Raw genomic sequence first — 12,981 nt, forward strand, 5'->3', positions numbered from 1 at the left:
TCAGTAAGATTCCCACAGGCTCTTAGCTGTTTAGGGGAAAAAGGACCCAACAATTCAATTCCAACCAGGATCAAATGCCACCCCTCATTATACCTGTTTTGAAACTGATAATCAACCCCATTGCAGTGATCAGAAAACTGAAAATAATTCCAAAGAGTCTTTTCATTGCAGGTTTAGGATCTCTAAAGGAAGAATTTATCTCTTGTCTTCTTTGATTTAGCTATTGAACTTTACTTAATTTCTCTGGCCTATTTTATTTGACCTAAACTTCAAGCATTCACCCATATTAATTCAAAGTGATAGGTGGGAACAGCTACAAGCATTGTAGCCTGACCTGTTTAGGAGTCAGTCAAAGGTTTGTCCTACTTCTCAAGCAAAAGGTGCCTGCCTCAAGCTTATTCTAGTCAGGATATGACCTGCAAATTATTTCTGCTTGTGTATGTGTTGGAGTGTGTTATAAAGTTTTGAAATAGGTCTATCCCTTTTATAGACTTGGTATTTCTTTTGACATTCCCAAAGCAATGAATAAGCTTTGTCCCCAAGATTGGAAGAAAATAAAATGAGAGCTATTGCTACAAAATGAAAGCAATTGTATCCCTGAATGTTCTCTTAGGTTTCTGGAGTATATTGTGGCAATGCTCAGTTCTAACTCTCTCTATGACAAGGTACAGTGTTTGCATGAATACAGAATATTGGATGAGAAGACCTTCCAAAGACAGCTATGGCTAAAATGAATATAGAATTGGCTTGGAGACTTGCATCATTATAAGGATTTTATTTGAAAGCTGCTCTATAACAGAAGATAAATAAAATCCTCCCTATAACAGAAGGAAGGAGGAAAATAAGGATATTTCAGTGGTATTGGGTTGAAGATATCTGACTTTTTTTGGTCAGTCACTTGCCTAGAAAATGCTAAAGTATTAGGGCTTCAGGCACATCACTTCCATGATGAATACCAAACACTTGCATCCATTTGTTAGTACTTTGTGATCCACCCAGCACTTGACCTATATTATTATATGTGAGTTTTATAACTCTGTAAGCTCTCACCCTCAGGAAGAGTGCATTCTATTGAGGAAGGGGGAAAATCAATAATCTGGACAAGATTGGCCATTACATTTAGTTCAATAGCCTTTTAGCATAATTTTCATTTACATTCCCCTTATCTCAATCCTGCCTCTTCCTTCTTATAGAGTGAACAAGACAGAATCTTGGCTGGAGACAATACTTAAATGAATGATTAATTCAAAATATCAGCCAGTTTAAGATGACAGGAAAAGATGATGTGGGCAAAATGGAACACTAATACATTGTTGGTGGAGATGTGAACTGATCCAACCATTCTGGAGAGCAATTTGGTACTATGCCCAAAGGGCTATCAAACTGTGCATACCCTTTGATCCAATAGTGTTTCTGTTAGGCTTATATCCCAAAGAGATCTTAAAGAAGGGAAAGGAACCCACATGTACAAAAATATTTATGGCAACCCTTTTTGTACTGGCAAGAAACTGGAAACTGTCCATTAGTTGGAAAATGGTTGAGCAAGTTATGATATATGAATGTTATGGAATATTGTTGTTCTATAAGAAATGACCAACAGGATGATTTCAGAGGAACCTGGAGAGACTTACACAAACTAATGCTAAGTGAAATGAGCAGAATCAGGAGATCATTGTATACAACAACAACAAGATTGATCAATCAAGATGATCAATTCTGATGGACGTGGCTCTTTTCAACAGTGAGATAATTCAGACTATTTCCAATGATCTATTGATAAAGAGAGGCTTCTACACCTAGACAGAGAGGACTGTGGGAATTGAGTGTGAATTACAACATAGCATTTTCACTCTTTTTATTGTTGCTTGCTTGAATTTTATTTTCTTTCTCATTTTTTTCCTTTTTGATCAGATTTTTCTTGTACAGCAAGATAATTGTATAAATATGTATGCATATATTGGGTTTGATACATTTTTTACCATATTTAACATATATTGGATTACTTGCTATCTAGGAGAGGGAGTGGGGAGAAGAGAGTGGGGAAATTGGAACACAAGATTTTGCAAGGATCAGTGTTGAAAAATTATCCATGCATATGTTATGAAAATAAAAAGCATCAATAAAAAAGATCAATCAGAGGAGTTATAATTATGAAATATAGCATACGCGGGGGAGAGAGAGACAATTTGGAACACAAGGTTTTGCAAAGACGAATGTTGAAAACTATCTTTACATGTATTTGGAAAAATAAAATACTATTCATTTAAAAATATATATAATGAAAGAAAAATATTTTTTTAAAAATATAATATACATGGAAGTCATAAGGGAATGTGAGCTATTAATAAATAACAAAGATAGAGCACAAATACTTGAGAGAATGAATTGGAAAGGCTTAATATGCACGGAAAACTTATTTGAAACCTCCCCACCTCTGAAACATAAAACCACAGGCCCTTAGTCCTTGTGGATGTAGTTTATATTACTTATGCAATTGACCTAAATTTTCAACGCCAATGACCAAATTCCAAGAGCTCAATGTCAGCCATCTGTTTAGTGATCCTTTAGGGAAGAGCTGCCTTCAATTTGATTTTCTTTAGTGTCCTAGTTGACTGTCTTTAGAATCATACCTCTTAATACCTGTGTGATCTTATATTAATTGTTTAATCTTCCTGGGCCTCAGTTTCCCCAACTCTACAATAAAAGAGAGTTCAGAGTTCAGAAAATCAGAAGTACAGCTGATAGAAGAATGAAGGTTGGCCAGCCTGAAACCCTATGCCAATATGGAGGCTCTGGGCAGACATTGTCACCTAATGAAAGGAGCCAACATTATAGAGAAATCTTCTAGAACCTTAGCTGAGGCAGTGTTGAAATCTAGAGAAGCTTAAGCTCATTTTTAGAGAAAAAAAATTATTCTGTATGTCATTGATATATTAATAACTGATGTCAGCTATTAAGTATATTAGTTTCAATTCAGTGAGTAGTATGACAACTTAAAAAGTCTGTGAAAATAATATATACTTGTCTGATGACTTTAATGAATTATATATATTTAATAATTTCTCTCTCTTTTGTAGGTGGTAAAAATGATGATTATTGTTGTGGTGACATTTGCTATTTGCTGGCTGCCCTATCATGTATACTTCATTATTACTGGAATATACCAACACTTGAATCGATGGAAATACATCCAGCAAATCTACTTAACTATCTTTTGGCTAGCCATGAGTTCCACCATGTACAATCCAATTATCTATTACTGTCTCAATAAGAGGTAAGGATGAAATGAACAAATGTTTGGATATAATTTAATTATAAATTTTGTATGCAGATATATTAAGGTGTTCTTCAAAATTGGTGTAAATTTAAATAGTAAGAAAAAGAAGAGTAAAGGGATATGTAGATGATTTTAAAACTTCTTACCATTTTGGCATTAGAAGGAAATATTTTGTTTTAAGAATCCCATTTTAATCCACTGAACAAGCATTAATTAAGCATATACTTATCCTATGTTAGTCTTTGGGAATATAAAGATAAAAATGAAAATAGTTCCTACTCTCATGGTCTTTATAAAATAGGGGGAAGAGACAGCATGTACATACAGGCATACATAAAATAGATGGAATGTCCTGATTCACGTGATGTTCATACATGTCAAATTTGTTTTAAAGTCCTTAATTTGGTCTTCAATGGAAATTTTGTCAGTCAAAGAACTATATGTTCAATTAATTTTTTTAAACACAAAAATAACATCTATTGTCAATTAGAAGAGTAATGGTGTATTCTCTTTTTTCTTTAGCTTTGCTCACTTGTTTTCTCCCTTTCTCCCTACCCCCATACTTGTCCCCTTAACTTCAGTTGTATTGAGGAAAATTTTTGTTTAAATTAAGACTATAAGAGTGATTTGAAATCTTAACTCAAGATAAGTTAGGAAGAGGTTGGCAAAATTATCTGTAATTTTTTTCTTCTTTGGCAGGCCTGACTCACAGAATGGTCCCTATTACATACACTTCTGCCAAGTTGTTCATTTTAAATCTCACTTCCTGTTATCTTTTCTTTTCTTCTATTCAAATAAACCATGTTCTTTATAATAAGCTATTTGCATGCTTCAAAAAAAAGCTTAGCAAAAAATTTTAAATGAATTTTTTAAAGATTTTTTCCCTTACAGAAACTAAAGCCTGATGCATGACTTTATATGGAATTTTAATTCCCTCTCAGAAACTAACCAACAATAAACCAAAATCAATTAGCCTTCAAAAAGGGGAAAAAGTATATTTCTTATATTTTTAAAATAATCATGAAGAAATATGCTTTGAATGAAACTTACTTATTGAATCTTGGAATCTGAAGTAAGAAGTCACTAAAGTCATCCCCCTTTATATAAAGCATTGCAGACAAATCTCTAAGCTAGCTTTTTTTATCATATCCTTTTAAGAAAAAAAAAATTGATAACATACCCTCAAACATACATCTCATAGATTTTATGGATATACTAAAGTATTAATAATTGTGCATTTTATAAAATTTACACAAAACAGAGATTTCAAAGAATGAGATAAAGAAGAAATAATAGTTTAGTCTAGCTCCAATAGCTTTTTGGCATTTAGCTAAGTAGGACAACCTTTTCACTTTTTGATGTATCTTCCTATGGATTGTGTTGGAGAGAGAGACAGGTGAAGCAAGGTGACCATTTGGCAGGCTATTATAATAGTAACCCATTCTTGTTCATTCTATGAAACTATGTCCCACTCAAAAAGAAAATGTGAAAAGCAAAGTTCTTACTCACCAGTTTCTGCCAAAGTTCAGAGATTGACCTCAGAAGGATCCCTGTCTCAAGTATGAGGTGATTAATAGAGCTGACCAGTCCAGCTGCAATGATTGCCCAAATCAGTTACATTTTTTTAAGGTGTAGAAACAGGGAAGATAGGAACAGGATCACTGGAAGGAGGACAAAGTGGAGGAGAATTGTGGAATAAAGTTAAGTGCACTTGTTGACTATAAGCCTCATAATTAACTATCACAAGGAAAGCAGAATAATAATCCCCATTGGGATATTGCTATGATCTCCCTGGAATATCACACAGGACCTCTTTGGAAATCATTCCAAAAACCATTGTTCTAGAAGAAAGAAAGCTTCGCCTGAAAAGAGCTATGTTACCCTGGGCAAGTCCCATAACTGCTGCTTGACTGTCTATGCTTCCTTAACAGTAAAATAACAACCCCTACCTTGCAGGATTATTTTGAAAAACAAATGAGATATAAAATACACAGCAGTAGCACACAATAGGCACTTTATATGTATTCATTCCCTTCCCCTTTATGATTACAATTTAAACTTTTTTTTCATCTTTTTGAGACCCCAGCAGAAAAACTTACCATTTTCTATAAATTTAAATGTATTTTTCCCACCCATCCTATTTTCCAATCCCATTTAAACATTAATTTCCATCCTAATTTCCAATCCCATTAAACATTTAAAAAATGAAATCAAGGTTTTTCTTTTCAAATGTTAATTATTCTCATTGTTTTTTTTTTAAATCCTCTCAAATTTTTTCTTTCAAGTTATGGAAGCCTAATTTTGAAAATAGTACTCTAATAAGGATCTTGCTGTTGTGCTGTATGGGGAATGTTTTACTTGTAATTCCTACATCCAATAATATGATTTTATAAATACCATATTGCTATTATTTTCAGCCTGCCATCCACCATGAACTTAGGCATGTTAATCTCTCTGCTTGTAATATTCATTTATTCTCTATATCCTGTGTTCTCACTTGAATATACAATAGATAATACATCTTAGAATTCATATTTTATATGTGCCTATTATTTGAAAGATAGAGCACTAAGTACTAGGAATTCAAAGATGAAAAACAGTGCAGTTTCCTTAAGCACCTTATAATCAAATGTGGGGAAGTTAGGTGGCACAGTAGATAGAGCACTAGAACTGGAGTCAAAAAGACCTGAGTTTAAATCCAACCTCAAATACTTACTGTGTGGCAAGTAATTTATCCCTGTTTGCCTCAAGTTTCCTTATCAGTAAAATTAACTGAAGAAGGAAATGGCAAACCACTCCAATATCTTTGCCAAGAAAATCCCAAATGGATTCATGAAACAATTGAAGAACAACTATGTAACTGAAAGCCTTCCAAAGATAGTGAAAATAACCAAGCATTAGTTTTTTATGACAAACAATCTGTGTGGCTCTCAGGCATTCACTTAACTTTTAACTTCTCTCAAATAGTATCTATCTCATGGAATAGTATGAAAATGAAATAATGAATGGAAAACACTTTGTAATTTTAAAGCACTATAGAAATGTTCATCACTGTTTTATTCTTTTTACATATTCTAGCTTTATTTTTCTGCAAGATGACAAAATTGAATCTAATACAGACATTGAAGTTTAATTATAAAAAAAAATGAAATTTATTGTAGCAGTCCTTTCTATTATAAGCTTTTTCAGAGGAAAGAACTGCAAATGCAGTACCTTTCTAAGGTATAAATTAGACCCTAACTACTCAAAAAAAAAAAGACTTTCATTAATTTTCTTAAGAATCTGTGATTGTGAAGAAAACATAAATGTGTTTGCAGCTGCATGATACAGTAAAATATAAAGGGTTAGAAGTTCCCATAACAGATAAATAGATAAGAGGAAACAGCACAAGTCAGACCTAATCATTTTGAAAATTTAATCTTAACAACTGAATATCTTTTTGTTACTGTCTGCATTTGGAATTTATTCCTCCAACAAATATTGATTCATTGTATACCATTTGCCATGAGTGCACTGTGCTAGGCACTAGGAAGGCAAAAATCAAACAATCTGGTCTTAGATAAACAGGAAGATTCATAGGATCATAAGACCCTTTACTTGAAATTAGAAGAGAGCTCAGAAATAATTTAATTCAAACCTCTTATTTTATAGGAAAGAAATCTGGGATCTAGATAGGTTAAGTGTCTTAGGTTTCAAATACAACTCCTCTGAATTTTGATCCATAATTCTTTCCATTGAACTCTACTGCCTTACAGGGACATTGGAAGTAGTAGCATATATGACTGCATTATATTATATTCTATTATACAACAAGAGTGCCCCTCTTAAGTAGGTACCTAAGTGGTACAATGAATAGAGTCCTGGAATTAAGAAGACCCTGGGTAAATCATTTAAACTTTGTTACCTCAGTTTCCTCAAACTATAAAATGATAATAATAGTAGGATTGTCATAAGGATCAAATGAGATAATGTTTGCAAAACATTCCTGGCACATTGTAAATGCTCATTTCCTTCCTTCTCTAACTCAACTAACTGGTTATCCTGAGATGGTAATCCTATGAATAAAATGCCTTTGCATTTTACATTTATGATAAAATGAGAATATTATTCCAGCAAAAGTACCCTAATATTGTTTTACGTCTACACTTTCTAACAGTATCTTAAGATTGATTGATTCCCTTCGTAGCATTTTAGCTTTAAAGCCTAGAGGTTATGGAATTTTAAGTATATAAATCTATGATCCACTTTTGTGGATCATAGAGTCTTGCAAATCAAAAAGGGCTATAACCTAAGAAAGAGTTGAGGACAGAAAATTGCATATGTATATCCATTAAGCTAGACACTTTTGAGAGCACCTATGATGTAGAAATTAAAATCAGTAGTCAAATGTTCACAGGAGACAATATCGAAGAAAGAAACATACTAAAATCCACAGCTTCATGTGACTATATTTCTGCCTAAAGTATGGCTTTTTAAAAAAGGCATAATTAATGATCCTTATAAAGAGAATCAGATCTGACCTACAATTATTTATGAAATTAAGTATATCTGTGTCTAAAATACATATTAGTGTCCTATTCAAAAATATAGGATAGATAAATAAGGAAGGGAGGGTAATATTTCATATTAAGAAAACATACTTATGTAATGAAATCCAGGAATCAAAATTAAGTGAAATTTGGGGAAATTTTTTCAATTTTATTTCAACAAATATTTGTTGGCTACAAAGAGCAGTCAGAGGGGAGACCAACAGAGTTGAAATAAGATGGAAATTATCACTGGAGCATATTACTGACCACCAGAACAGAACCAAAAAAAGGGAATTAGATGAAAGCCTCAGTAAAGAGATCACAAGTCTTATGTGGAGACCAGAGAATAATGATGGGAGACTTCAATTACTCATATATCTGCTGGACCTCACTCTGCCAAAAACTAGAGTTGCTAATAATTTATCTTGTCTTAATGATGGCTCCATTCTTCATGGAGGAATCAGTAAAGAAAAGTCTTTGTCAAGAGCTAATTCCCACTGAAAAAAGAAAAAAAAATGTTTCTCACGTAGGGAGGATAGAAACCTTGGGGAAAACTGACCATTCCATTTTAAAATGTTACAAAAAAGAAGAAAGCCTAAAATAACCAGACATGCAGAACTAGATTTTTGGAAAGCTAATTTTAAAGGCTTCAAAGAAAAAAGATAGATAGGACTTCATGGACTAAAATATTATGGGCAAACTCAGCCAAGGAAAAAAATCTCAAGGTTGTAATTCTGAATTATTCAATAAGTAGTTATTAAATGCTTTATATTAAATACCAGTCACTGTACTATGAACTGGAGACATAAAAAAAAAAAAAAATCACTCCTGTCTTCAGGTGTATATTCTATTCTAGAGATCCAAGGAAAGAATATGTAAATGACCAATAAATTAGAAAAAAAAAATTTAAGCTGAAAGATGAAAGCAAGAAAGGGTAAAAGAAAATGACTACAAAAATTTGACATGCCTGTAAGAATAGTGTCAGGAGTGCTATAGCATAGAATGAACTAACGCTGATAAGGACATTGGAAGGATAACAAAAAGGAGAAAGGGAACAGTTGGAGGAAAGAGCAAAAATGGCTACAGATCAGGTAGATAAAATGATCACTCATGACAAAAGGAAGTCAGAATTGCTCGTTTGTTATTGTGCTTATTTCCTTTGCCAAGGATAAGAGTTGGACTGAAAAGGGAAAGCAGCTTAATAAGAAGTTCAGTAACCAATCCAAGAAGATGGTAAGAGGGGAGCTAGATAAATTCAAGTCACCAGGATTGGTAAATTAATTTCTCAGGATACAACAAAAATAGGTAAATATAATTGTAAAGCAAATAATCCCGCCACAGTGATTATTGAACAATAATAACAGTGAACAAGAAATTTACCTCTGAATTGGAGTAAAATATTAAGATTTTTTTTTTCCCCAATGGGGAAAACAACAAATTCTTCAAAACTATAGGCCAATGAGATTTGATATTCCAGATTTTATTGCTTACAGAATGGTTACAGAGCACTTAAGAAATAAAGATAATAGTAGTAATAGCTAGAATTAACATAGTGTTTAAAAAGCATTTTACATTTGTTACCTAATTTAATCCTTGTGACAACATTATGAGGTAGGTGCTATTGTTATCCCCATTGTACAGTTGAGAAAATGGAACTAAACAGATGTTATGTAATATGCCCAAGGTCACACAACAGTTACATTCTTAATTTTAACTCAGATCTTCCTGACTTCAGGCCCTGCTCTATCCACTGTGCCACAAGTTGCCTCATATTAAAAAATATGCCATATGCCAACGCCATATTGTATTGGGCTTGGAGTAGGAAGACATGAGTTTCAAGTCCAGTTTAAAATTCTAAGTATGTTACCTAGAAAAACCATTTAATTTTCTTCAACCTCAATTTCCTTATTTTCAAAATGTGGTTAATAATAATGCCTAACTCTTAGGGTTGTTGTAAAACTCAGATGAGTTAATATTTTGAAAGCACTTTGCAAACCATAAAATGCTACATAAATACTGGTAATTATTAGTTTATCCTTAAGTCCAACTTTTTAAAAAATGTCATGTTAAATCATGGACTCTTTTGACAAGCTGGTGAATTCTTATATCCCTTCTCAAAATACTGTTTTTAATTTCATAAGAAAAAAATTATATTAAAAAACCATCATAAATATACTTTCAAAAACAAGTTCATGGACCCTAGATTAAGAATCCTTTAAATAATAGAGAATCACTGAAAGGTTTTGAGAAAGAAATTTTCATTATTTTGCTGTTTACTTGTTTCAGTCCCATCTGATTCTGTGTGATCCTATTTGGAGTTTTCTTGGCAAAGATATTGGAGTGGTTTGTCATTTACATCTCAGCTCATTTTTATTCATATGTAAGTTTATTGGGTCCTCACTAAAATTCAGATTTTTTTATAATACTAAAAATTCACAAATCATTGTTAAAAACACCTCTTTCTTAGAATATATATTAAAAGTATGTATTTTATATATTAAATTTATTTTGCATATAATATGTATTTTAATTTAACACTTTAATATTTATTAAATAGCATTAAATATTATTTAATATTTTAATAATTTAATATATAAAATTTTATATCTTAAAAATAAGAAAGGAACATTAAATCATTGTTTTGTCATAAATTCCAGGGGCCTCAGCAGACTTTCTAAAAAGTTTAAATGTCATAAGTAGATATATAGATAGATAGATAGATACATGTATATCTTATATATATATATATATGTATATATCTATCTCTATATATTTTTTTAATCACAATTTTATAAAATCAGGGTAGAAAAAAGTTTCTTATCCTCTTGGTTTTTTACTTTTCAGATTCCGAGCTGGTTTTAAGAGGGCCTTTCATTGGTGTCCTTTCATTGAAGTATCCTCTTATGATGAGCTAGAGCTCAATGTCACCAGATTTCACCCTACCAGACAAAGCAGCCTGTACACTGTGACCAGGATGGAGTCCATGAATGTGGTATTTAACCCCAATGATGACCCCAACTCTAAATCCACACGAAAGAAGAAGGAAGCTTCAAGAGACACCAGCTTCAATGGAGGTTCAAACAAAAATTCCAAATCAGCTTCAACCTCATCTAGTTTTATCACCTCTCCTTATATATCTGCAGATGAATATTTTTAAAATCCTTAAGCTATTAGTAATGATTCCATGAAAGGCATAATTATAGTAAAAAGAGGCTATGTGTATTAGACCCCTATATTTCTTCAATCCCAACAAAAAAAAAGTGTCTGTGGTCAATCATGCTTTGGTGCATGTAATCATTATATATGATTCCATATCAGTATTATCTGTGAGGAAAAGCTTGAGGCTAATTTTTTTGTACATATAGCATGTTTCAATACAGCAATCTTTATCTCACATGCAGCAACATCACTTAATCTGTTTAAAATACCTTGTGGCTTTTTTGTTTACTTTTTTTCTACAAAGTTCAAGTATTGCTACATGCCCCTAACATGACATGATTCTGTTGGTTTTTTGACTCTCCTAAAGCTTAAAGCAAAAAGGTTTAAAAATTATCATAGCAGAATGGGAATGAAATTTGTTCAAATTCAGCTTATAAGTGGTGACGTTAAATGAACTAGAAGGCCTCCAAAAGTCATCATAGTTATTGCACAGAGAACTCAAGGGGATTAAATGTCTTGCCTAGGTCACACAGATAGCAATCATCAGGGATGGAATTCAAACCCAGATCTTCCAACTCCAAATTACTCTTTTTTTGTGTGTACTGCAATGGCTTCTCTGTAGACTGGATGCTTCTACAACTCATTTTTTAAATTCCCAAAGTACTTTGCCTCTACAACAACTCTTTGAAGTGGACAGGACAAAATAAAAATGATCACCTCTTTTTTTCTAAATGAGAAAGTAATAGCTCAGAATCTTAACTATGACCCAAATCCAATTTTTTTATCCTAAACTAGAGATGTCAAGGTCAAATAGGAACAAGGGACTACCAAATCATACATAAAGATCCCCTTTGGTGCATATTGGCTTAGAAAACCATATATCAATATTATCTGTTTTATTATATTTTATTTATTTTTGTTAAATATCTCTTAATTATATTTAAATCTGATTTGGGTGGATCATATGTTTGATATCTCCATACTATATTAATATATTTACTAGTATACCACATATTAGTGGTATACTAGTAAACTAGTATACTAGTATACTGCACAAGGATTATCTAATGTTAATAGAATATTATAGTATGATTGGAAATAGTTCTTTAAGAAAATTCAAAAGTATCTTTTAAATTAAAGGAAAAAATAATCCCTTTATTTTGACATCTAATCTAATTTACATGTCATTATTTCCTATTTTCCCAAAGAAAATGAATCTCAGAAGAAAAAAATCTATTTTCTCTTTCATTCTCTTAAAATGAAAAATTAGGAATTCAAAATACAAGACAGAAATTGAAAAAAATAGTCCTCCTTTCTCTTTCCCATTAATCAAAAGATGAGAATGAATTATAGAACACAGAATGCATCTCAGTCTAGGTCACAGCTCTTAATTCAACAACACTGTGTCATTAGTCTCTCAGAACAAGTACTTAGTGGATAGACAAGGAGGGAGGACCACAGAGAGTTCTTTCACAATCCATAGGCATGAAAGTATCATGTCATCTTTAAAGACAACTTTTTTTTCCTGTCAAGGAGAAATTTTTATGGGAGAAATTATGGACATACCATCACAAAGGATTAAAAATAGATTCTGTTTACAGACTGAGAGCCAGGAATGGTATAGTACACACATGAAAAGTACATACATATTTAATCTCTGACAAAGACAAATACTAATGGAGCTGAAAGGAAGAATTATTATAAAGTCAAGCTAAAAAATATTAGAGTTGATATTCATATACAAGCAGAGAACTCAGCTAAGTAAAAATGAATGCAATTTCCATAGTGTGATCACATTTGTTAACCACTTGAATGCATGCAAATAAGAACTGAGAAAAGGAAACAGAACCTCTCTACCATACAGAGAAGAGTTTCCTCTACTAGGTGACTGAATTAGTACACAATCTAATTTCCATTGACAGAGAGGATAATATTTCCTCAAGAATCAAATATTTTCTTAGCTAATATATTATTTTCAGATTTTTTTCCCTGAAAACCATCACAAAACAGTGGCAG

General features: G+C 32.2%; 1 protein-coding gene across 1 annotated transcript in view; it reads left to right on the forward strand.

Annotated features, from left to right (window-relative positions):
- TACR3 (tachykinin receptor 3) overlaps positions 1–11,874 on the forward strand; it is an 81,977-nt gene extending 70,103 nt beyond the window's left edge. Inside the window, exons 4-5 of the mRNA XM_003774493.2 lie at positions 3,078–3,274; positions 10,651–11,874. Coding sequence (XP_003774541.2) covers positions 3,078–3,274; positions 10,651–10,963 — 510 coding nt within the window. The 3' untranslated portion in view covers positions 10,964–11,874. The remainder of the gene's footprint in view (positions 1–3,077; positions 3,275–10,650) is intronic.
- The last annotated feature ends 1,107 nt before the right edge of the window (positions 11,875–12,981 follow it).

This window comes from Sarcophilus harrisii, chromosome 6, assembly GCF_902635505.1.
Source record: "Sarcophilus harrisii chromosome 6, mSarHar1.11, whole genome shotgun sequence".
NCBI lineage: Eukaryota > Metazoa > Chordata > Mammalia > Dasyuromorphia > Dasyuridae > Sarcophilus > Sarcophilus harrisii.